The sequence below is a fragment of the Aptenodytes forsteri genome, unplaced genomic scaffold, assembly GCF_000699145.1.
Source record: "Aptenodytes forsteri isolate BGI_AS27 unplaced genomic scaffold, ASM69914v1 Scaffold404, whole genome shotgun sequence".
NCBI lineage: Eukaryota > Metazoa > Chordata > Aves > Sphenisciformes > Spheniscidae > Aptenodytes > Aptenodytes forsteri.
In genome coordinates this window covers 3,655,642-3,681,638 of record NW_008795629.1, presented here as the reverse complement: position 1 = coordinate 3,681,638, position 25,997 = coordinate 3,655,642, and the positions used below count along the sequence as shown (strand labels likewise).

At 44.5% G+C, this 25,997-nt stretch overlaps 1 protein-coding gene across 1 annotated transcript in view; it reads left to right on the top strand.

Moving 5' to 3' along the window:
• LPP (LIM domain containing preferred translocation partner in lipoma) overlaps positions 1-25,997 on the top strand; it is a 350,330-nt gene that overhangs the window by 133,912 nt on the left and 190,421 nt on the right. Inside the window, exon 8 of the mRNA XM_019472866.1 lies at positions 24,884-24,996. Within this exon, the coding sequence (XP_019328411.1) occupies positions 24,884-24,996 (113 nt within the window). The remainder of the gene's footprint in view (positions 1-24,883; positions 24,997-25,997) is intronic.

Below are 25,997 nucleotides of genomic sequence, written 5' to 3'. Positions count from 1 at the left end.
TGAGTATTAAAAACTTTTAAAGCCCTTCTTAATCCTTGCTCTCATTCTTCCAAGTGTTTTTTGTGCTGAACGAAATGGAGCAGATGAAATAATACTTTATTCATTAGTGTCAGGACTGCATCATCCACAGGCTCTTACAAAATACAGCCAGTGAAAATGAACTTGAAGCTCCAGGCCTCTTTGTGGTGGCTTTGCTACCTTCTACGCAAGAGCATTTAAAGCACAAACATAGCCCCCAGACCCCTCAGAACAAGCGGGAAGGCGGGGGTCCCTCATTAAGGGATAGCTGCAAACCAGTTCGGAGCAGCCTTTCGGAAGTCTCCATTGATTTCTCTCTAATGACATCCTCTCCCCCGTTAGTTAAGAACCAAGTGAAACCAGTTGGAAACAAGTGGTGGTTCTCATTTGTATAATAGCAGATTTAAATTGCCCCAAGCAAGCCGAGCTGTGTTGAAGAGGCGTGAGACCGAGCTGGTGCCTTTGTGCCCAGGCAGCATCCCTCTACTCGATAGCTTATGAGTTATGGAGGCATGGAGTTTTGCGCAGTTGTCCACAGCATGGTGAACCGGTATCAGGACTTGTGATTCTCACCGGTGCAAATTAACCGGCTGGGTGGGTGGGTCCTACTGTTTTGATTGCAGTCTTCCCAGAAGTTGTTACTGCTTGGGCTGGATAATAGTGTCTGCATCTGCTTTTTTTGTTAGAGACAAATATGTTGGTCTGTGCTCTTGGCTTCGCTCTCAGGATGAACATTTTCTTTTTTGAAATACCACCTCAGATAATGGCACCGGGAAAAATGCAAGATAAAACAGGTGCATAAAAACTATTATTGAACCACTATACTTATCTGTAGTTCGCAAAATGTCAAGTCAAGCCACCAGGTTTTATTAACAATTCTGACTGTGTTTTGTTAGAATTACAAATATTAAACTTTCACAGGCTCTGGAACACATTGCCTCTTATTTGGAAAGTACTTGAAGTAGTGCCTAGCCTTGTTCTTAATTCTGGTGAGTGAGCTCGTATTTTCTCTGTTATTTGGTATCGTAAAGCAAACATTACGCTTTTCAGCAGGTAGATTTTTAATTTTTTCTGCCATGCCTATTTTTTTCTCATTTTCTTTTCTGTCTGTCTGCTCTTCCAAGATACTATATTTAATTTTTTCCACTTCATTATTTCAAACATTGAATAGTGATTCAGCTTTGCAGTGGCCTGTTCTGTGAACCACAATAGTTTGGGTAGAATAAAGAAAAAGGGCAAAAAAGGGAAGGGAAAAAGAGAAAAAAAGACAGTTCTGACATACACTGGAATGGAAAGAAGCCATCTTTTTATAACTCGAATTGCAAACATCTGTCATTGACTATATCAAACCTACTTTTAAAAAGATAACGTTTGTCCTCTGTATAGTTTTAAAGGGCTGTGGTGCCCAATCAAAGCGAGAGTGCAATGTTAATGCAGAAATAGCTTGAATTCAAGCAGGCAGCACTTGTCCCTTTTATTATAAGCTGAAATTTTAACATCCTCCAGATGCTAGTCTGTTAAATAATAACAATTGTTATATGACAGTTAACAGTCGAGTAATATTTTTTATTTTTTTGCCCTTGTTCACACAATGCAGCTCTTATGTGCCCTGAAAACTAACTGTTATAATAAAGGATTATATATTTTTCCTTTCCTCTGCCTAAAGCTTTTTTGCTCTGCCAGACAGAGTACTGCTAAGTCAGAGCAACCAATGAATGTCTATTGGATTATATTACAGGTTGGTCTAATAAAAGGTTAGAAGAATGAATGAGCAACTCTTGAAGCCACAGAAGCTGTACTTGTGGCCAAAGAGCAGGCATTTCTGGCAGCGAACACTACACAATTACAATTTGGACTAGATATACGAGGCCCGAAATGCTTGTTGCTAAGCAAAGCATGTTGAGATGGACTGGGCGCAAGAGCTGAGGGTCCATGAGCAGGACTGAGAGTCCTACAGCTCTGGCTGCCCTGGGGAGGGTGGTTATGCAGAAGGGGGGGAAGCAGGGATCTGGTCTAGTTCCTAATAAGCAGACATCACTATCTAGAAATTCCCCTTCTGTTGTCTTCTTTAACTAGTATGCACACTGGAAAGTTGTAGCCACAGAAGAACGTGCAAGCATGCTCTAGGAGCTTGATTGGGGATTTACCCAAACTATTTGAGGAGCTGTGAAGTGCAAAAGACTCACAGGTCTTTTCCAACTCTTAATTCCTGTGATGACAATGACTAAGGAGAGGTTTTGGTTTAGTCTAGAAATGACCAAGCCATAATGCAAAGCCTGGCGTGAAGGGCTGGTTGGTAGAAATCATACTGACATGAGAACTGCATTTGTTTTGCCAAGCACTGAGTTTATGGGAAATGCCGTGGAGGTGAGGAATAATTGTAAGAGGAGGGACCTGTGCATCTGGGCCACCTCTGTTACAAGATGCATTTAGAAGGATTTAGCAACTGGCTTTTCTAGATATTCTGCAACGGCATTGGGCTTTGTACAGTATTGGCACCTGTGGTGTGAGGGTCTGCCCAGGGGTCCTGCCACGGGAGCTGCCCCTGAGCAAGCTGGTGGAAGGAGAGGGGGGGCCCTCAAGAGTAGGAAAAGAGTACTAAAACAGTACTAGTAAACACAATCTTTCAAAAGTAGGTTTAATATAACAAATTATAGAAGTTTGAATTTTGTTATAAAAAGTGAATGTGATGAGGGTTAAATTCTTACTAAGTGGAGACTGATGGCCTCTGAGGTTGGTGACCCCATCCTGAGCCATATCAGCTGGCAGCAGAACTGTTCTTTGGTAACAACATCAACAAAATCAATTTTCCTTAACTTTTTGCCCCATGTGCCCCTCAGCGCAAGCTCACAATCTGAGCTCCAAGTTTCCCATCTCCCCCACTGGCCCCATCACCTAGGGCTCTTCTGCAAAGGACACGGTGCCAGGCTGTGGCTGTTTCAGCACGTACTGGGAGTACGTTGAGCGTCCCGATGGCTTATTGGGACCACCGGGCACTTACAGTTGGGTGTGTTTCCAGCTGCTGTCCTCATCCAGAGCAATCCAGCTCAGCTCTTTGCAGGACCAGGTTATCTCTCGGCCCCTGAAGTGTCAAGATCAGCTTTATAATGTGCCGTCGAACTCTTCAAGGGAATGTGCTAACCTGCTGCGCGTTATATATTTGCAAAGTCTTTTGCAGGAGAGTGAAAAGGGATAATCATAGTTCCTGGGCCACTTCTCGGGAAGGGTAAGGAAAGGGGGGTTTCTCAACGAGGATCCATTAACACCGCTCCGGCTGACAGGCAGTGAAACACAGGAGGTAAAAGTCCATTCTTCTCCCTTCCCAGTCCTGCGATTTAAAATGTTTGAACACGCACTTCAGAAGCCGGGGAAGTAAAAGCCCCCAGTTGTGCCAGAAGACTCTGCAAAGGCCATGGCGAGCAAAGGGGCTGCGGAGTGTTAATACAGTCCATCATTTTGTAACGAGCCCAATGTTCTTGTATGAGCTGTGTCAGGCTGTTGTCTGCACGCTGTCTTTGCTGATCACAGTAATCGGGTCATAAGAGAGGGAGAAGTAATAGTGCGTCTCTTAGCAACCAGCCCCAGGAGAAAGAGAAAATTACTCAAACAGACTATCCAGCCAGGGAAGTAGAAAGATGAAATTTTCTGAAAGTCTGTTGGAAAGTGCTCAGGGACATAATTCTTTTATGTGTGAGATCCTTATAGGCTGGATCCAATGATATCAGACACTTTTTTTTTCTTGTCATCTTCCCGGTAAACTTTTATTTTTAATTGGCCTCAGAAAAACAGGGGGGAAAACCCCCCTCTGAAACAGAGACATTTTAAAAAATAAGTGGCAGATTTTTGTATTATCTTTAACAATGCCAGGGAGAAGGGAGGGAGGGGGGGGTCAGCGTGTCTCAGGCAGGAGATGAGGGGAGCCTCTTATCTCTGCGCAAGTGCTTTGAATGCTTCCCATGTCAGTACTAGCCAAAGCACGTTGCTGTATCTGCCGATGCCGCGGTGGCATGTACAAAACAAACTCGTTGGGTCTCTGTTGCATTGCACGGGGTGTCACGTCCCATGAGTGTCATGGACTGTGCCATGCTGATTGACAGCTTGGCAGAGAGCTGGACCCTATGTGCCCTCCCAGCAGCCGTGCTGGGACAGCCCAGCTGAGAGGTCAAATGGGGCAGGTACTGGTCAAATTCATGCCAGCAGCCTTTCCCTCATTACCCTGGTTTTCTGTCCTCTTCCAAGCTACTGGTTTGTGTAAGACATGTAGGGGAACATCTTTGAGGCCTACGCAAAGGCCATTTGGCCAACGTTGGCCCCAGGGCTCAGAGGGGAGGGCGGTGGTGGGGACAGTCTGGAAGTCATAGTAATAAAATTAGGCATTTGCACTTTGTGTGCAGGATGGGGACACGCTTGTGTGCTCTTATCTTGTGCTTTTAAAAGATTTTTTTATTCCAGAACTTGCACTTCTGTGGTCAACTAGTCTACATCCTTCCCGATGGGGTATGCTGGCTGCTTAGGGGAAGGGGACTATGTCTGGGGTAGTCTGCCCACCCCACGCTAAGCAAGAGCATAAATCCATGTGCATTTAATGGAAAGACGCATGCTCTAAGATGGTTGAGCCTCCCCCAGATTTGCAGTTGCATCCTTAAAACTATTGCGGGGACAAAATGTTTCTGAAAGCCTGGCTTAGTCCCTGGTTCTGAGGAGACATAGGGAAACTGTTGCATATGTGGAGGGGAACAGACACTTTTAGGTGACTGATCCAGCTACTAATCTGTGCCCTTCCTCTGCTTTTGTCTGCTCTGTGATCCCACGGCATGTCTAGGTTGTGCAGAGGGATCAGCTCACCTCTGCATGGGATAGCTTGACTTCCAGTAACAGGTTTACCTGCAGATTCGTGTGGTTTAATGAAGGCTGCAACCATTCCCCCAAACTGGGATCCTGGACAGCTGGATAAAGGGTTCAGGCTGACCTCTGGGCTGCCGTGGTTGATCTGTTGTTGGTACCTGGGTTCGCTCGAGTCTTTGCATGCATGGGCTTGGGTTGAACCTATGGATGGTATTGCAGACATGTTCCAGGAGAGAATTGCTAAAGTTTTCAGAGACAAGGCTGATTTCAGCATCTTATCCTGGAAATAATCAGTAGAAGACAGAGGAGGAAAAAAACAACCTTGCAGCTGTACAGAATTAATAGCTTAGGAGCAACATCTACTACTGTCAGGGAAAAGTGAGATAAGGAACAATATTAATTGTAACTGCTTCCAAGCAAGTCATAGAAGGCTGTGCTGCTTTGCTGTCTTGTCATAAAGAAGACAGACTTTCTTCCTTAAAAGTTTAGTAATTGAAGAGTTTCCTTGCTATTTTTGTGAGTGCCAGTAAGCGATGTTTCCTGGAAATTTTCCCCCAACTCTATAAATACCGCCCCAGGGCTTACAACAGTGACTCAGTTTGGGAAGTCAACACCATGCACTTCCTCAATGCAGCCAGGCAGCCCCCCGGGCGGAGTGCATGACTTCTGCAAAACCATTAATTGGTTGTTAAACTGCAGTAAATTAGGCTCCTTCTTGAAAACTGAATTCCTGTTGCTCAAGCTTACCTTCCTGTCATGTTAGAGATGAAGGCACAGGGGGCAGAGGAGGCTGAAGCACAGTTTGGGTCTGGAAAGTTGTAACTGATGTTTCAAGGTGCCACCTTTCCTCTTGGTAACATACTCATCGAATGACCCCAACTGACAGATAGATGAGATGTTCCTAATTGCCACCCCTCACTGTCCTGGCACCAAGATTCTCTCACAGATCTTGCTTTTGTAATTGGGTCCTTTCCTCCTTCTCATTACGCTTTTGACATCGCTTTTTGTACCGACTGGGCACAAATAGAGCCATTTGTAATTCTTTGTATGGCACCAAGGAGAAGTAGGACCTGGCTGACTGAATTAATTCTGCAAGTATAGAAGGAAAATTGCATTGGGAGCTCAGGTCTGACACAGATGTCTTACATAAAAATGAATTTATAAAGACAAGAGGCAACACATGAAAGAAGTGAGAGCTGGGTAAAATCACAGCTGGCCTGCATCTCCTCCGATATCAGCGTGGATGTGAGACCACACAGTCGTAACGGGTAATGTATGAAGAGCTGCAGTATATTCCTCATCTTCTGCTTAGTCCATTCAGTGTCTTAGATTTGGATTAAATTCATAATTCCATTCTCCTTGTTAACCCGTCCCTGCCAACAGTGGTCCTGCGGAGTGTGAGCCTGTAATCCTTCTCTACAGCAGAGAAGGCAGTTGGGTTTGTAACATGAGAATACTTGACCGACTTCTCTTGGCGCATCAGGCGCTCAGCCTGTGTGTGTAAAAACGGGACATAATGCCCTCAAGAGGGAGAAATGACCTTGTGGCAGTAGGAGGGGTTCAGGCTGGTGGATCTCCAGCTGCCAGATCTCTAGGCTTCGTTCAGTTGTTCACTTCCCTCATTAGGGACAAGAGTCTTTTAGAGAGCTGCAGGAACAATTGGTTTGGCTGAGCCTGAAAACTCTTGGTATTTAAAACATTTCTGCATGCCAGTAAATTGTTCTTGTTGGCCGGAGAGAAAATATTCAAACTTAGCAGCTAATCCAAGACAAGAGATATGATGCGTGATCACAGCTGAGCTCTTTCCCTACAATCGCAGTTGGACTTTTTAAACAAATAATTGCTGAACCACCACGTTTCCACTCTGAGTGTATGGTGCTTTCCTGAGATACTACTGAGACAAGCGAATGGGGGATCCATTGGCCTTGTTATGCCTTCTCACGTGGAAAGACTATTAATCTTTGTGTTTCTGGTGCACGTTTAGCGCTGCCTGTTTGTATGTGTCCAAAAGTGTTCTTGCTAATGATTCCTTTTGCCCCAGCGAGAATGTGTTGTGTAACTGCGGTAGGGAAACAAATAAAAGAGAAATAAGGTAGTAGGGTAACTATTTTGAGAGATGAGCTTTTGCTTGACATGTTGATTTTCCCAAGAGATACGGCACATCCAATACCTCGTGTAAGTTGACCATCCAGCATGGCATGGGTCTCCAGAGTGGGAATATTCCATTTTAAGAACCTGTTGGGTAAGACACGGGCTCATGTTTGATGGACACCGCCAACTATTTAAACGTTAAAGTGCTATGAATTCCACCTGTGAAACTGGAGGCGGAGGTAACACAAGTTGGAAAATCTAGGCCTAAATGTCAGGGCCTAAAGGTCACATTTCATGGGTGGAAAGTGCAGTTGCCACCACAAACGTGAGGCTGCAGGAAGGCAGTTGTGAGGCTCCCTATCTATTTGATCTCCTAGTACCTAACCAAATATGCTTAGTTTACACAAAGTCCAGAGACTGTTTTTTCTAACAAACCTGTCCAGCAAATGTGGTTCTGATCTTAGGACTCAAACTCCCCTTTTCTTGTTTATTTTCTTTCCCGTGATCCAAGAGCAGTGATGAAGGTTCTGGGCATTCAGCCGGTGACTGGGATGGAGCTGAAATTGGAGCTTTCTCTTGTAGCAGTTCTGGCTCTGTCATGCCCAGAGTAATGAAAGCTCTTTATGAGAGATGCCAGGAGGCATCAGAAGGAGCAGGAAGATGCATCTTATTTCTGTAAGCATTTAATTGCGAAATCTTTTGGCTACTTAGAAAAATGATTAGTCAAGTCTATTGGAAGGCAGTGAATGTCTATTTGTGGGGACTAGGGAAGGTTTGATTGTCTCAGATTTCTTACCTTCTTGTTTTTCCTTCTTTATTGCAAACGGTAAATGATTAAAATGAGGGTGTGTTTTGAAAAGGAGATTTCTAAAGAGAGCTCGGAGGATTCTGTCCTTGTTTGTTAATTGTTTCATATGGAATAATCACCATTTGCAAGTGGCCAAGAAATAACAAAGCATTTGTTTGCTGATCCCAACGTTTTAGCATGCCATTTGAGAATGAAATCTTGGTTTTGTCTGGTTGTCCCTCATTCAGCAGTACCGCAGGTCACGTTTCCCTCTGACACTTGCGCAGCCCAGTTGCTGCTAAGTTAGGTCAGCGATGGCTCCTCTGAGTGGATTTACATAAATGCAGCTGTCTGGACCTTGCAAATACGTTTGTTATTTATGCACAAGGAAGACCTGAAGCCAGATCCTTCTTGTCAGGGCTGGCCCAGTTGAGCTGAGAAAAGGCACAGCCTTCAAGGAAAAAAACACTTTCAGCTTTAGCCAGTAGCTCCAGTTCTTATTTGAAATAATCTGCACCAGGACACAGATGTGTTTACTGTGAAAATGCCAATTTTATATCATTATATCTATATGCTTTTTTCATATTTGTTGGAAAATAAGAGAATGGAGTTTTCTGTCTTTGATTAAATACTGTCCTGTTAGGGCTTGGAAGCTGTGTCCCAGTGGGCTTATTCACATACTGTACTTCAGCTGCGGGCTTGCCTTAATGGGGAGGGAGTTTGTTTCACAGTTAGCTGGCACGTGGAGACTAGGGGCTGGTGAAATCTCAGTTGAGGCTGAGTGTTTGTAGCTCTCATGTGAGTTAGCAAGTGGAGTAAAACTGTAAGCACTGCGTTATCCTCAGGTCACCCTAATAACTCCAGTGAAAATCACCGATCACAATTTTGCTGCCTCCTAGCCATCATATATGAGCTACTGGAGTTAAGAAGGCATCTTTAGCCCTAAGGAGGTCCTTACTGAGCTTCTCAGATCTTACGACCAGTAGCATGGTAGTTATGATGCAAACGGGCTGGTGGATCTGTATCGGTCAGCTGGCATATGGTCTTCGCTGGGGGTTTGGTACGTTGCTTTGAACACAGTGGTGAAACCTGATCCATTTCTCATCAGCTTGACATGTTCTTCATTGCCATCAGTACCTGATAAGCAAAGCGTTGCTTCTCAGACTTCATTGACACGTTGTCTGCTGCCTCTTGTCTCATAAATCTCCCCATGAAGCTCTAAGTAAACACCCCTGGGTGGAATCAACAGATCATCTTTGTGGCATTTCTTGTCATCTAAACAATAATTCATTAAAAATTTAATGACTCTTTTGCTCTGGAGAGGAAAAAAGAGAGCTGGCGCCTGCCTTTAAAGTTTCTGTCTTGTATTGTTTGGTGATTTTTGTTTTGTTTTGGAGGTTTTTTATTTTATTTTGGGGGAATCAAGTTGATAAACTGAAAGAAAACCATCTTATTACAAAAAAGCTTGAGTGCTTCTGAGAACATTTAAAACAAGGATGACTAGAAATGACCTTTCCATCCTGGAGCGAACTTTGAGTGTATTCTCCCTTTGGCATTTCTAATGATAGACTTTCCATCTGGTCTTTGCTTAAAAGCTAAGATGCAACTTGGGTTTTTTTCACATTAAAGCTGTGCATACTCTAAAATTAATCCTCTTGATCATTTCACTTCAGGGAGAGGAGTGCAGAAACTCTGGGAATATTTGCTTATTTTTAACAACTCCATTCAGTCCTCCTGGCAGCAGATTCCTTTTGTCCCAAATCAAGTAGTTTCTGATTTAGGGGAACCCTGGATTTCCCTCTGCTTGGATTTGGGGAGATTGTACCCCTTAGAGGAGGTTTTAAAAGAAATTGAAGAGACGTCAGTGGCCCTGGTGGAGTATGTGATCTGGATCAGTGGGAAGAATTTTTGGTTACATTAGCTACCCCTGGTAATACTGTCATTTCCAATGCTGCAAATTCCCTGGTCCCAGTTTCCCATACTGATTCCCCAAAGCTGAATGTGCAAGAGTGAAATCCTAGCAAATGAATGCTTCAGGGAAGAATTGGGGATCTCCTGGGATGTACCAGTGCAACCATTCAGCCTCATTTCAGCAGAATCTTTGGGGAAAGTACATAAACTGATCCTTTTGCTTAGCAAAGCATTTCAACAAATGCCTAATTTGATACATGCTTTCTGAAGCCCCATGGGACATAACATTTAGGCATGCACTTGAACTTAAGCGTGTAACTGAGTCTGTGCTACACGCAAGCAAGTGCATGCACGAGGGGAACGTTACTCTGGATCAGACACCAGATTTTTTTTTTTCCTCCTCCCTGTAACACTGGTCACCACGAATGTGTTTTCTCTCTCTTTTTCCTTCTTCATCCTTCTATTCAATGAAGTTCTACAAAAACGTATGTAGGTGGGAGATTACTGGTGAGCCATCCATTCCTCAAGCATTGTTCTGGTAGGAACAGCAGAAAGTAAGTCTATCAGCAAAGTCATGTTTCTGTCAGAACTGCATGTGAGGCATGCACAGAAAACGTTTTCTGGACATCAAGAAGGCTCTGCAGAAGAGCAGACGTCGTTTGGGGCTCTTGGCAGGTAGATGCTCTGCTGAGGGAATCGGCATTTTCGCTGCAGGTTCTTCTGGTGACCAAATCTATTAAAACAATGGGAGGGAGAAAGGATGTTGCAAATAATGGAAGAGAACAATTCTGGCACATGTAGCTTCCTCTTCATAAAGCTGCTTTTCCCTTGAGGCAATATGTCTTGCGTCTTATGGGAAGGAAATCTTACAGTATAAAAGGAAGTCTGAACTGCTTACCAATGAGTTTAGAAGCCTAGAAGTTGGATTCCTTTTAGAAGAGATAATATGGGTCCTTTTCCAGTGTATTAGGGAAGCTTTTTTTTAAGATGCATCTCCAAAAATAGGAGAACTATGGGAATCACTTCTTTAAAATAATATTTGTGTGTGGCTTATGTTAATATTTCTGGAACCTTAGGGGATGTGTACTCAGCAAAATGAAGGTGTTCAGAGAACAAAAGCAACAGAGAGGCGGTGTCTTTAGCTTGAGCTGCGTGGCAGGACAGAACATGGGAGGATGGCCTCATGTTCCTGGGGATGTCTGTGACGTGGGTTAGAGTGGTCCGAGGGCTGTCCTCTCTTCGCTCTCCTGCAATAGCTCCTGAGGGGCTGTTCTGCCTCCAAGAATAGCTGACACATTGCAGTGCTCTAATTGCGCCCGTTTTCCTGCCGCATCTCCTGCACTGGGAGCGGCGTGCCTTCTGCAGGCTTTATTGCCCAAAGGCTGCCCACCGGCCGGGTTTGCTCCACGGCAGCCCCGCTGCTGCAGATTTACAGCTCCCTATTGTGTATCAGGGTAAAAAGCAGGGTCCGTCCAAAAGTTTGCAACCTTTTAGCCCCTCCCCAGGGCTCTGCTCTGTTCCCATTCCCCTCAATTAAAATAAAGGCATGGAGAGAGAGAGGGAAAGAAGGTGGAGTTGATTTTCTATGAGTAGCACAAGTGGCGAAGTCCAGATAACTTCAGTGGGCATATCCAAGTAAGGATATTTTATGCAGACCCTAGCAAGCTGAAAAACAACAAACAAAAAAAGGGGGGGGGGGAAAGCAGCTAGAATCCTTCTGAAGAATTTCTGCATTTTCTGCAGAGAGAACATAATTGAAGGGGCTTTTTTTGATAAAGGCTAAATTGTGTGCAGGCATGAAAAATTCAGCAGGGAATTTAAGCCATTTCCAAACCACATGAAACATTAAACGTTTCGCTCAAGAATAGCTTGAAGATGGCGTGCATCATCCCAAGCTTTAAGCATTCATCTGATTTTTCTCTTGCAAATACTAAATATATAGTAAAGGAGAGCCAAAGTAGGTTTTATCTTCTTTCTCATGATGGGTGTGGAGCCATTGCCTTGAAAGATTTTGCTGGCTGACCTGACACACACTTTTGTTTACCCATCTTGGCTAGATGATTTTGGCTGCAACATTTTGAAGAACGAGGGGAGCAGATATCAGTGCGGCAGTCTCAGCGTGCTGTTCTGTGCTTGTGATCAGCTCCAGCCTTGGGCCCTTGTCTGAGTGGCTCTCAAATTAGCCTTTTAAATCCGGTGGAATTAAAGATTTTAATCAAGCAAGATGTTAATCACCATGACATAATGTGATATGTGTGGCCTGATAACGATATAGAGAAAATCTCTTGGTCTCTTGAAAGCAGAGAATCCTGTTCCTTAAATGATCTTCAACACCCACATCAAGGTTTTGCCTAGATGTGGTACTGGATTTTAAAGCTAGGTTATGCCTGTATTTTTAAATTTAAAATTCTTCCTTTGTGTAGAAAGATAAACGTTGGCTAATTTCAGATCATTCTCAGGTGTGTTCTTGATTACTTCTTGTTTTCTTGACAGCCCAGGTACCCAAATGTGCCATGTTTTCTCTTTAAATAAGGTTGTTACTCACTTGGGTATCTTCCCTCAAGGAAATCTGACTGTGTTTGTTTAAATCCTCTAGGAATGAGCCTTGCTTTTGCATGAGCCGTCACCTTGGATGACTGCATGCAGCAAGTCATGCATTGCAAAATTGCAGTGTGAGTTTTTAAAACCTGCTGTTGTTTGGTTTCATTTAGCAAAGCTGGTTAGTGCTCTCCAAAGGAGGATGGTTCTCTCCTTCTCTAGGCAGACACTAGGGCTGGGACTCGCAAGTTTGTCTTCCTGTGCCAAAGATGGTTCTCTAAGAAAACTCTTCACCCTTGAATACCTCCACATGCACTCCTACCAGAGCAGACAGCATGCTTTCTCGTCGTTATGCTGTAAGAACACCACAGTGGCAAGCAGCAACACAACCTTCCCATTATTTCACTTGGGACTGGAAAAAGGCAAGAGAGTATTGATAGTTCTCAGCTCCAGGGCACCACTTCGGTCATGGGGGAGATCTAGACCAGGGCCTGGATAGTGTTGATGCAACCAGTCTGCTACAGAGAGCGCTAACCTTGAGCAGTGTGGAGACAAGCCGGTCCAGAGCAGTTGGCCCTAGAAGATGCTTCTCTCCTTGTGAGAAGAGAAGAAAGTAGAGGCGTTGGCTCCAAAATTCTCAGAGCTCAGGGAAACTGGGCTAATAAGCAACTCTGAATGATGTAGGCTCCGTGATTCATCATACAGCCTCAGCACATCAGGCATCTCTGTGCATTAAAATAATTTCCGAGCAAACCACCTGCTTGAGCTCTCTCTAGCTTTTTACGCTTGCTAGTAACGTCGAATTGGAAGTCATCCTCCTTCCCACAGCATCTTCTGCCTGACGGAGGAAAAGGTCTATTCTTTCAAGCTCACTGGTGGAGGGATTTTTGTTAGAAGGTGAGATGGACCATCCACTCTTCCCCTCTGCTGCTAAGCACTCTCTCCTTCCCATTCACTGCTCCAGGAATGTGCTTCTGGTAGCGTGGGGAGATGCATATGTTACAGCGAAAAACCTTTGTATGTCACTGCAGGCATCAGCAGGTCTCAAAGTATGATAGAGGTTTTTGTGCTCATAGGAGATTTATCCTCTTCTCTTGCTCCCTGAGCGCACACTCAAACAATATATCAATTTTAATTGTTTTCTGAGAGGTTATTAATATTGGAGTGGAGATTTAGAACGAAGATCAATCATTAATCTGAAAAGAATGGATTTGCACTTTCCTGCAGCAGGGCTGGAAAAGAAGTTAGGATGAAAGAAGATCAAGAGAGATTCCCCACCTAACATAATTTTTTTTTTTTTTCCTAAAACTGTCCAAGTAGCAGCTCTGAGGGAAAACCAAACCTCAGAGTGAACACTTCAAAAGTCCAGCCTAGAAACTGTAGCAATATGTTACTACAATTTGTTATCATTTTTTTCCACAACATTTATTTCAAGAATAAAATCTCTGGCTTTTCAAACAAAACCACAATCTTTGCAGAAGATTTTCATTTTCTTCTGCATTTTTCCTTTTAACAATATCCACAAGTATTTCAGCAATTCATTTTCTATTAGTTAAATAGAAAAGTTTGAATTCAGTCTGAAAACGATCTCGCCCAGGTTTCTCTACACCAAATAATTGACCCAGCTTTTGGTGTGGTATGTTTTACTGCAAGGGCACCCTCTCAGTTATCCTGGGCCAGTGCCAGACCCTAATATTTTTTCTCTGGAAGGGAGGCACCATGTGCTGAGCAGAGTTACAGCAAAACTGCTGGTTTGACCGACTGCTTTCTCAGAAGGGTCAGAAGCTTCAAAGGTGTGCCCGGGTAGCTACAATATCGTGGTCATTCCTGTTGGGAACGCAAGATGAGAGCCATGTGTCCCCCAAAACCAGCACAGGTACCACATTGCCACCATTTATCCCTACTTCTATTCTGAGAATAGGCAGCCCGCCTGGGTCAGTTTAGGGAGCGAATTTTATCATCATCAGTGTCATGAATGGGAATATCATTCTCATCCTTGGGAAGTCCTTTCTGTGCCTCTGTCATTCACCTCTTCCTCGCCCACTTTAGGATGCTGCTGATGGGAAGTGCTCTCTCTGCTCTTGTATTCCCCACCACGGTGCTCTGGGCTCTGACCAGCAAGGAGAAGGATGGGGCAGTTCTCGGTAGGGGATTTTGTGGAACATGGAAAACATAAATGTAGTTACTGATCTAAAAAGTTAGTTTAGCACGTTGTTTCCTAACTGGTTACTTTGTTGATTTATGCAAAAAGTGTAAATTTTAAAGCATTTCTGCTCAAAAGATGGTGATAACTGTGCATGTAAGCGTGTATAATAACTTTGGGGTGGTGGGCAGTGATTCCTGGTACAGAAAGCTTGTGCATCAGTGTTTTAGAGTAAACCTCATCTCAAAGAAGAGAAAGCCTGCATTATTTTTTTTTCTCCTCTGCCTTCCCTGTTATCCAAAAGTACAGTAGAGAGGATGTAGAGCACCTCCAGGTGGAATCTACCCAGGGAAAGGTACACCTCCCCCTTTTTCTTTTTCTTTTGATTATAATCCCATTTCTTTTCCATGGTCTGGCCAGACCATGTGTGACATTTCTAGTAGGTACCAGTGAAAGGAACCAAACTGCCTCCACAAAAACCACCACCACTCCATAACTCCATATCAATATATATTTATATCAATTTATATATGGAGGTACGGAGCATTAGATATTTACTTTGAAAGAAGATAGAGGTGAATTCTATTTATCCAACACTTGCTTTTATCTTATATTATCTTCAGGGATTAAGGCTGTAATTTATTATTCAACTGTTACACTGGTGAATAAGCAAGCAATCCATTTTATAGCATGAAGAATATCTAGCTACTTTTTCTGCTCCCCAGTAGCACTGACTAATTGCAATAGAAGGAAGAAAGCCAGGGCTGTTTGTATTGGTGAAAACAGTGAACTAAGACACATCTTAGTCCTTTGCTTTAATCTCTCCAAGTTTGGGTGTTTATAAGAGTTACATAGGGAGGGGTGGGGAAGAGGATAGGAGGAACTAAATAAGCCAGTTTGAGAATCAGTTTATGGGGGTTTTTTTGATCAGTTCATGTATGAGTGGTTTTGCTCTAGTCTCTCAAGCTAGCAGCAGCAGACTTTGTGAAGAGAACGCCTTGCAGGAAGGTCGACCCCATCACCCAGGGAGATGGTCTAATTACGGCAGTGGTTTTTCTTGTCCCTCTCCTTTGTGTGCTGGGCAAGCAGAACGGATCCAGCGCTTCCAGATGTTCTGCAGCATGGGCCACTGCTGGCTCCGAGACTCAAGCCAAGGCTGCAGCGCATCGGGTTTCCTCTGACCACTCAGATTGCAATTCACCCCCAAAGTGGGAAAACAACACAAAAACAATTATAGGCAGAGATAAGTCCGAGATTGCTTAAAAACTGTTGGCTGCAGCTTCCAAAACTTGAGGAAGTCCCTTGGCAATAAAGAGCTCCAAGAGATGTTTTTTGCGATCTGTGCAGTGTTTTGTATCTGATCACTAGGCACAGAGGGGGTTTGGTTAGTGATAAGAAAGGATGTATCTGAAGGACATGGTCCCCATCTTCCCTGGCTGCGTCCTCAGGGGAGAAAGCTGACTGAAAAAACAGATTAATTTTGATTGTGCCACGCAACAACAGCCAGGGATAACGAGGTCTTAATCCAGTGGCGTAGCTCATTTTTTTCAACTCCTTCACAACAGCCCTCTTTAGTAAATTAATGCATATGTCAACTCTTGTCAGGTGCTCTTGGCAATGAACAAATGAGTTGAACACCATAATCTAATAAACAAATAGATAACTCATTTTGGTTTTGTTCTGAATGAGGCAGTGTTTCCCTCATTGAGCTGTTTCATGGACCTTTCGCTCTGCAGAGGAGAGGGATGGTGTGTGGGAATGCAGCCCGTGTTTCCCCTCTGAGGGTAGGGTTTGCTCTTCTGACTTAGATGCCCTGATTTCCAGCGTATTTCCAGTTGTTTGTGTTGAAATCTCTCCATCTCAGCAGGCTGTTTTCTGTCTTTTTTTTTTTTTTTTTCCCCCAAATCATTCGGAACTACTTTTTCCCCCGTTATTGGACCTGAGCAGCCGCAACTGAAAGCGGGATCTCATCGTACTAATTGCTGCACAGACCAAGTAAGACAGACTCTATCCTTATGTCTACAAACAAACACTGGAGGGAAGGCAAAGGAAGGCTTTGCATGCCCATGGAGTGAGGCGCAGTGGGGCTAGGTGGCATCCCCAAAGTCCTAAAAAAAGTCTATGACAAGTAACGATACTTAGAGCTTTTCTGTTAATATATCCCTCCCTCGCAGACGGCTGTTTTCTGTTTTTTTTTTTTTTTTTTTTTTCCCAAATCATTCGGAACTACTTTTTCCCCCGTTATTGGACCTGAGCAGCCGCAACTGAAAGCGGGATCTCATCGTACTAATTGCTGCACAGACCAAGTAAGACAGACTCTATCCTTATGTCTACAAACAAACACTGGAGGGAAGGCAAAGGAAGGCTTTGCATGCCCATGGAGTGAGGCGCAGTGGGGCTAGGTGGCATCCCCAAAGTCCTAAAAAAAGTCTATGACAAGTAACGATACTTAGAGCTTTTCTGTTAATCTTATGGCTCTTCTTCCTCCTTCTATTTTAGCACAGATTTTAATTAAAGTTTTACAGTGCCGTGGGCTGTTTCTTGCATTGGCTCAGCTTTAGTCCTTCACTGAGGTTTAGTAAAGGACTGACATTTTCTGTAGAGCTGAGTTCTGATACTAGCAGACCTCTCCTCTAAGCAGGTACCGGTGTTACGGAGATAACCGTTACATGTAACGTGATCTGAGCGGGAGCAAAACTGGCTCATTCGCATCGTGTTTACGAAACGGGTTGTTGAGGTGAGCAAAATAAGTCATCTCTGTTGCAGAGAGGTTGGCATGGGACATTAGCTGGAATGCTTTGCCCCACAGTCATATGGAAAAATAAGTTGAAGAATCAAAATGCAGTCTTGTATCGATGCCTTGGTAGTTAGTGGCGTGTATCGTAAGCGTACGATGTGTGGGATGTTCGGCTGGTGTGCATGGGGGAAAACAACCCGGCATGTGGTTATACCTGCCTCCCCCTACCCTGCGACCATTGGGGCTGCAGGAGCATCAGTTGCATTTTGCTGGGAAGGATGGCACGGCTAAGTGTCTACAGACACAAGCTGAATAAAAAGTGTCTCATAAAAAAAAAAAAAAAGTGTTGTTTTCATAATGAGGGGCATCCACTGTGGCGAAGAGGCTGAGATTTTGCATAATTTGGGGAACTGAGCCCTTGTTTCCTACCCTTGTGCTAATTACTGCCTTTGGGGTGTTTTGAGAGGGAGGTCAGTGAGTTCTGACGTGAACCAGAGGTGGGTGGGATTTTCCCCACTGGTGACTGGAGCTGGAGTGAAAGATCTGTGTACAGGACACTAAAGATAGCATCTGTTTGTGCTAAATCAAGTTGCTCAATAAAAGCTGCATCACTTGAAGTGAGCCTGGCATCGTGTGCCAGCGCCTCTCCTTTTAGCAGTCACAAACGTGTAGGCAGTGTAAGGGGTCCAGCTCCAGTCCCACCGAAGTACCTGGCGGTGCCTAAATGGTGGTAAAACGCAGTCACCTCTTGAGAGGTGGAAAAAAATGGCTTTTGAGCTGCTGCCTCAGCTCAGACCCACATGTCAAAGCCGCCAGTGTTGGATCTCCCTGTTAGCACTCTCCCACGCGGCTCCTCTGTCCCCATCAGTCTCACCTGCTACTCCTGAAAGCCTTAGCAACTCATTCTGGCTCTAGTAACACTGGAAGAAATCCAGAGCGATTCCAGTGGAGCTATTTTGGATTTGTGTTTGCAGGAGGAATTGTACCTAGAGGTTTTAAGTTAATCGCACGGTCATTTTTCCTCTGTATATTTAACCACCGAAGTTAATTAACATTTGAAAGTTTCACAGGCTGCTTCTTCCATTGTCTCAGCGAGCTGTGGTAAAAGGCGGCGTGGCAGGAGGATGGTAGTCTGGCTGAAGTTGTGCAGATAGGAAAAATGCTGGGAATTGTTTCCAATGAATCCCAGGGGGTTGGGTAGTTGGATGAAGGGATGAAGGTGGAGGTGAGGATGCGTAAGCTGCTATGGCACGCGTTGCCTATTACTGACTTTCCATGTAGTAAACAAAATTACCAGATGATTGTTGGGGTGTGTTGTTTTTTGTTTGGGTGGTTTTTTTTCTTTAAAGAGAATATTTTAAGCAGGACTGCGATTCATAGTCCTGAACTGTAGGGGACTAATGTTCCTGTTCTCCAGCTGGGAGAAACTAATTCAACATCTTGTGTTGTAAACACTCACTCATTTTAACTGATTACACCTCCAATGTTCCTCAAATCACTAAAATTACTAATTGCTATTCCTTACACATCAGAGAGTGAATCCTGAATAATTAACCCCAAATAAAATTAGATGAATTGGCCCTTTTAATTAGAATCCCTGCTGCTGTTTGTTCTGAGCTTCCTTTTCTTACTGTTAAGAGACTTTTAGAATGATTAGAACTGTTTAAGACTTAAACAGCCAGTGACCTTTTAATACAATATAAATCCATAAAAGCAATATTTCAGCTAGCAGGTGGTGAAGTAAATTTTCAGTGCAGCAACCTGACAGACTCAGTATTCCTTTTTTAAATGCTGAGGATCAAATTAGCCAGTGTGTTTTTTTTTTTCTCCCTCTTGCTTATTAATACAGTAGCTGATTAGCAAAAGTAGTTCAAATGGTAGGATTAGTGATTGGTAAGAGAGTGGTAATTTAAACAGTGCTTTGGGTTGGTGGAGCTGCTTTATTTTAGGAATCACAGGTCAATGTGGTACGTTTCGGTAGATTGTGGAGCTGGTGTGTAATCATGTGACGGTTTCCCCTGCACTGACGTGGTGTCGGTGACCCCTCACGACATGGTTTTGACCAAGGATGTGCTGACACAAAACATGATTTTAATCGTGTGCTTTCCTTGTCTGGTGATATGTGTTAAATACAGATGTTACAGGAAAATGTTCATTTTGGGAAACTTAGTAAGATGCATGTTCACACCTAAGAGTCACCAGGTCATATCTAGCTGAAGTTTTCTATAAAAATCCTGCAGCGTCACTTCTGCAGTATGAAGTTTCCCAGACCACTTAGTAATACTGCAATATTCTGCAGGTTTCCGCAGTGGTTGTTGTGGAATACGGGTTCATGGTAGCCTCAATCAAAAGGATTTCAGCCTAGTGCTAAACGAATTAGAGTTTAAGAGTAAATCTTAATTGTTTCAATGTAGATCACCCTCAAATCGCACTTTGGCGAATTAGAGTTTAAGAGTAAATCTTAATTGTTTCAATTGTTTCAATTGTTTCACCCTCAAATTGCAAACTTTGGCTTTCTGCAGTAGAAGTTAAGTACTTGAAAGGGCAATGGGAAATGCCTGTATCCGCTCAGTGCTTTCCCAAATGGGGTCTGTTTGGATCAGAATGGAAACACATCAGTGGGGGTTTGCTCCATCACTGTCCTTATTCTGGTCTCTGGATCAGGGGAGAGCTGTGTTTTTCAGGTGATTCAAACTGATTCTGTACTGGCTTCAGAGTCAGAAATTATCAAGATGACGATGAGAAAGGGTTATTTTTGTTTGGAAGGAGAAAAATGAAAAACATCTGGGCATATAGTCTTCAGATGTCAGCCAGAGATCTGGGAAGACCAGTGTGAACCCTGTTTTGTTGGTTGATAGATTTCATGAAGTTATTGTTTCAGGGAAAAAATATGATGTTTTGCTTTTTTGTGTTTCCAAGGGTTTTTCCCCCCAAACAGTCTCTTCTTACTGAACATGTGAGATCTTCTTCGTGTCTAGAAGTTTTAAAGCTGCAAATCTTCATGTCTAAACAACTGTGTCAGTCAAGGGGGGAGGCAATTACTGTGCTGCAACTCATTTGTTGACTGGCAGATATATCTCCCTGAAAACAAAGGCTTGAGACATACGAGCCTGATCTTGCAAAAAACTGAAGTGCACTTAGAAATTTAAAGGTTAGACTGTAAGTGAAAAAGGTGCTTGGTGCATGAGACAGGATGTTTTTCTCAGCTTGTACTTGTACCCAGAAGGCATCAGGCAGCCAATGGCAAAAATTTTAAGAGTTTCTATTCAGCCTGACAGGCTCGTGCTGATGCAGACATCTGTTAAGGCTTTGAACAATTTTTTATCTGTACATTTGAAAAGTGTAATAATGAAACATCTAAATCTCCTTGGAAAGTGTAAGAGGGGAGATTTTGGGGAGAAGAGAGGTAAAACCTTGCAAATGCATGTGCACCACACAGATTTGATTGGAGCCAGAAGCCGGGCTGGGGCTTGGAAGGCATCACTTCTGTTTATGGCTCTGCCATAGTTTCCCAACATAGCCATGATGAACTGACTTAATTTCTGTCTAATTACTTGATTGTAAAATATGGGGGAGAGCATTACTGGGGCTGATAGTATAATCTCTCGTGGTTGTGCAGGGTGATGCTCCAGCGCAGGAGCGGGCACGGGTGCCGAGAGAAGAGCTCAGAGCTGCGGTTTCACGGCACGTTGCGCCGTCGTATCTGAAATAACCGAGCTGGTGCATGTGTCGCTCCACGCAGCCCCTTCGTAGGCTGACTCATGGTCTTCACAGCTGTAAGAAGAAGAAACGAGTAGCTGGTGCAATGAGGAGTGTTTATTTTCTCCTGTAAATGTATGGTAATGGGTAGAGATTTCTCATTGCGAGAGCTGAAGGCAGGCTGCGCCGCAGTGCGAGGAGGGGCAGGATGCGGCTCCCTGCCTGCAAACGTGCCTGCCCCAGGCTGCCTCTGTGGGGGAACTTGCCGTTGGAAGGCCATTTCACCTTCCTTGAAGTAGAAATTGCCTCCTGGAGGTGCCTTGATGTCTCTCCATTGATGGAGCTCGGTCACTCTTATAACTTAAGTACCTCCAAGTGTTCAGGCTGATGCCAGGTGAATGTCAACCAAAATGCCAATCTCGGTGCTGAGCAGCAATCAATACTAATAAGCCTTTTGCCCATCGTATCCCTTATTCACGGAGGGGCAGCGGGGTTAAATTAGGCAGGAGAGGGTGAGTGCTCAGGGTGGGACATGTCCTCCATCAGCCCATGGTTAACTCTGGTAACCCCAGAGCCCCATTTCCCCCGTGGCTGCCGGTGCATCCATGTGGACCAGGGGACGGGTCCCTTTCCCAGACGGCTCCCCATGTAGCCGGCTGGCGCTGGAGGTGGTCAGCAGTGGGCAGCAGTGATATGCTCTGCCTGCACATGGACTTTCCTGCCTCCTCCCATGGCTTGCCTGGCTCTAAGCAAGTGAAATCTGTCTGGCTTGCAAAGCTTTGGGGGTGAGGAGAGGTCCCCGAGGTGCATTGTAAGGAGATCCTGCTTAAAGGGAGTGTAAGCTTGCTTTCGGCTTTTTTTCCTCCTTTACTCCCTCAAACGTAGACCTGTTTCTTCCACACATCATCTAAAACCATACGCTGCTCAGGACACAGATTTTACAGTCTTTGCCTGCTTCCCTCTCTGCCAGAGGGAGACTTTGGGGGTGAGGAGAGGTCCCCGAGGTGCATTGTAAGGAGATCCTGCTTAAAGGGAGTGTAAGCTTGCTTTCGGCTTTTTTTCCTCCTTTACTCCCTCAAACGTAGACCTGTTTCTTCCACACATCATCTAAAACCATACGCTGCTCAGGACACAGATTTTACAGTCTTTGCCTGCTTCCCTCTCTGCCAGAGGGAGACTTCCAGCAATGCCAATAATAATAATAATAACAACAACAATAAATAATAATAATACAGTAACAGCTTTCCCTCCTGCATCCGAGGGAATACTTGCAAGTGCATGCCTGCTTCCCTCTCTGCCAGAGGGAGACTTCCAGCAATGCCAATAATAATAATAATAATAACAACAACAATAATAATAATAATAATACAGTAACAGCTTTCCCTCCTGCATCCGAGGGAATACTCTCCTGCAAGTGCAGTGGGAACAGCATTGGGTCCTATGACTGTGTGTGGGAAAGAGGAAAGTGCAGTGGCGGAATAAATAACTAAAGCTGTGAAGGAGAAAAGTCCATCTGTTCGCAGAGGACCAGGAAAAGGCCAAACATCTGCAAGGTCCCCCCAGTTCATCAGGCATCTGCTCTTTGCTTCCCAGTCTAAAATCCTTCCCATTTGTGGGGAGAGCAGAGCCAGCAGCTTATCTGACACAGAGGACAGAGGCAGCAGAGCTGGGCTGGGATGCGGTAAAGCCAGCTGTCTCCTACTGCAAAGAAAAGTGTTTTCTTCCAAACCCTAGAAAAGGGCTCTTCTCTGTTTCTGTCCTTTGCTCCTTCTCTGAAAAATCTTGCCAATGTTTTTTTCGTTTGGGAGGAATGGATCTTCCAAAGGGGCAAAACAGTATTTGTTTTGTGTTTGTTCTAGCAATCATTGTTTTCCCCTTCTGTTACAGCAGTTGTTATTTTCCCTTCTGTTTATGCACAAACCCTGTCCCTTTCCCTGTCTCATCCCCTTCAACACATTCTCTACCTCGATTTTGCTTAGGTGTTTTGAAGGGTTGTAATAAAGCAAGGGTGTCTGACTAATGTGCTGTGCAGGGAGATGAGTCTTTGGCATTGGAGCCGGGACTAACTGGAGAAACATCATCTGAAGTGTATTCTTTGGGAAGTATGTGTCTGCTGGAGTTGAATTTGTTTGCAAAATCACGTTGGTTGGTTGGAGGGTCATTTTCAGAGCAAAGGAGAAAAGTTTACTTAGCACTCAAACATCTGAGCATTTTTTTAGAACTAAACACCAAGATATTAATTTCAAAATATTTCTTCTTTTCTTTTTACTCTGTATTGTATTTCATATGATATGAAACAAAAGATTGGATTAATTATAGAGCAAAGAGGAGGATGCTGCAGATGTTATTGGACATAATTTTTTTTAAAAATCAATCTTGAACTCTATAATATCATGAGCCAGTAGGTTTCACAGGATTTTATGTATTGGAACAACATGGTTGTCTTAAATTAGTTTTCAGTGTGTTGTTTTTGAACTGTCTTCGTGCATCTGTATTTAGGATGATACTTTCTTAGGGATTCAGAGGGGTTTTTTTGAGTCCTATCAACGCTCACTTTGGGGAAAATGGGAAGAAATTACTTTCCTGGGAAATAAGATCCCTGAAAGTCCTAGGGGGAATTTGTGCCTTTCAGAGAGCGACTTGAAATCTAACAGAAAAGCTTTCCAGGGCTGCAGACCCATCTGCTTCCCACGGCAAATAGCACGAAGGTGCCATGCTGGCAGTGCTGCCCAGCCAGTGCCCGTGTCTGGGGCGGGCTGAGCCCGGGGCTTTGGACCTGGGCACGGGTGCTCCAGAGGACTGCGGGTCGCTGGGAGTTGGCTCAGCACCTCTCTCAGCGGTTTGGAGCCTACTCCTTGGTATTTGGGGATGGCGCTGAGGGCCTGTAGCTGGGAGGCGGTGTGGCATTGCATGGAGATGTGGAGGGTCAAGTAGGGAGCCCATCTTTCCTCCCAAAAGGGTTAAAACCCTCCAAAAGCAACAGTTCCTATGTACGTGAAATGTCATACTTTTATTCATCTTGAACTTCCATCCCAGATGCTGCACACAGGAAAGCCAACAGCAAACAGCTCTACTTGCAGCATCAAGCTTTATGAGAAGAAATAAAAATATACCAAATTGGTCCAAATTACAGGCAGCTGCCTCCCCAGCAGCCAAATCCAGTGCTAATGGCAAACGCCCTTTTTTCCATCCTTAGGAGGTGCTTTCAGCGCCTGGTGTCCTGCTGCCCGCAGCCTGTGCTGCTCTGTCCTTGTTTTCTCCTTTGTGCTCCCACCTCTCATGAAGTTCTCAAGGAGAGGTCTCCCATCTCTATGCTAAGCTGGATGGCTTCATAGCCAGTATACTGCTTTGTCTTCACATCGGCACTTTTGGAAGCTTAAGACGGGCAAATTAAAGTGTAGATATTTTGTACATCAGTGCATGTAAAAAGCCTCCTCAGAGTTAAAAGAGGTGGATGCTTCTGAGCTTGCAACTGGCCCATCATGTGGCTGTTGTCACTGAGAATAGCCTGTGATCTTCCCAGCAGTTCTTTACATGAAGCTATGAGGCCCCTGTAGGAAGAGGGAGATGTAAAGAGCGTGGCTGCCTGCCAGCAGCAGGGATGCAGGAGATGCGCTGGTCTAGATTGTGGGCTCCAGCTCCAGCCCTCCATGTGTCCTCTGCGACAGGGAATCCCTGCTTTTAGACAGCATCTGATGCTATCTTTTATAGTGATCAAGCATAAGCCCACAAGGGGGGTGAATTGGATGGGATCCATCGCAAGGCTGGATGTGGGGTGTTCATTATTGCAAGTTCTGTAGCTGCCTGCGGCAGGTTTGAGATGCAAGCTTCGATCTGTGGAGCTGGTTGTTGGTGCCTTCAGGCTTTGTGGCAAGTCACCTTCTGCTGCGGGGTCTAAGCAACTCTAAGAAATCTGCCAATATTACTGAGCTGTCGTAGCCATCTCCTGAAGCAGCAAGGGGTGCAGCTGAGCATTTAATGGCTAAACGATATGTTACTTCTGTGCCACAAAACCGATGGCAGAGCTGTGAGTATTGCAGGGTTCATGCTGATCATCCATGTCATGATGTGGGGAAATGCTGGTGAGTCTAAGTTCTCCCATTCTCTCTCCTAGGGGACTTCCTTCCTCCACCCCCACCTCCTGTGGATGACCTCGGGAACATCACATCATCACAAGGTGCCTTTCCCCCCCCACCCCCTCTGGATGATGTTACTTTCAATGTGCAGGTAAGAAGACGAGAATTTTATTGTTTGTGCAGAACTGATCCAAAAATTCTGGAAATGAATGAATGATAATAAAATGAGGTGGCAAAGTGCTGTGGTTAGAAATCATGTGTCAGGAACAACCAAATCAGCTTTAGCAAGCAGTGTTTCCCAAGTAGGGAATATTTCCGTTCAAAACTTGCTGGGCTATTAAAGGATTTTTCCCATCCGTCTTGAACTGGAAGACTAATTGCCTTATGTCCTTGTGTTGGCGGATGGGAGTGAAACCTTCCCAGAATGAATTGTTTTCTGGAAGGGCCATCTCCTTCCATGGACTGTGGAGAGACTTTAGGGCGGTAATTTGATCCTAAAAGTGATTTGTTTAGATGCCTAAAATTAAGGGAAGCAAATAAGCCCTGGCCCAGGCTCCAGTGATGTCACTGAGACCCTTTTCACCCCCTTTTTGCTGGCTTGGATCCTCTAGATTTGCCATCTTGGATGAGAGTGCAACTCCTAAGATGCATCAGGTGATGATGGCATGTTCTGTGTGGTTACGGACGTACCTTGAACACCTTTGAAAAGTATGAACACCTTTGTGCAGACATCGCCGGCTTGCCTGGAGTGCTGGGTACTGTTGCGTTTGCTCAGGCACATTCAGGAGAGATGTATTCAGACTGCAGGGACAGGCTGTCAAGGTGATCAAGGAGTAAGGAGCTGATCTTGCCAGTGGAGACCAGAAGAGTTTGGCTTGTTAGCTGAGCAAAAGGAAGACTGGGGGCGGGGTATGGTTGCAAATTTCAAATACGTTTGGGGAATAAGCACCAGAGAAGAACAACTGTTTCAGCTCTGGGTGAGTGTTGGTGCAGGAACGGGAGAGGCTGAGCTTGCCAGAAGTACCTTCATGCTGGTGTTCGGAAAGTTTCTAAGCACTGAGGCTGCAAAGGTCTGGAAGAGCCTTCTGGGAGGAGTAGTGAGAGCAAAGTGAGCGTGATCTAGGTTTGAGGCTGATGAAAGTTGTGTAACCG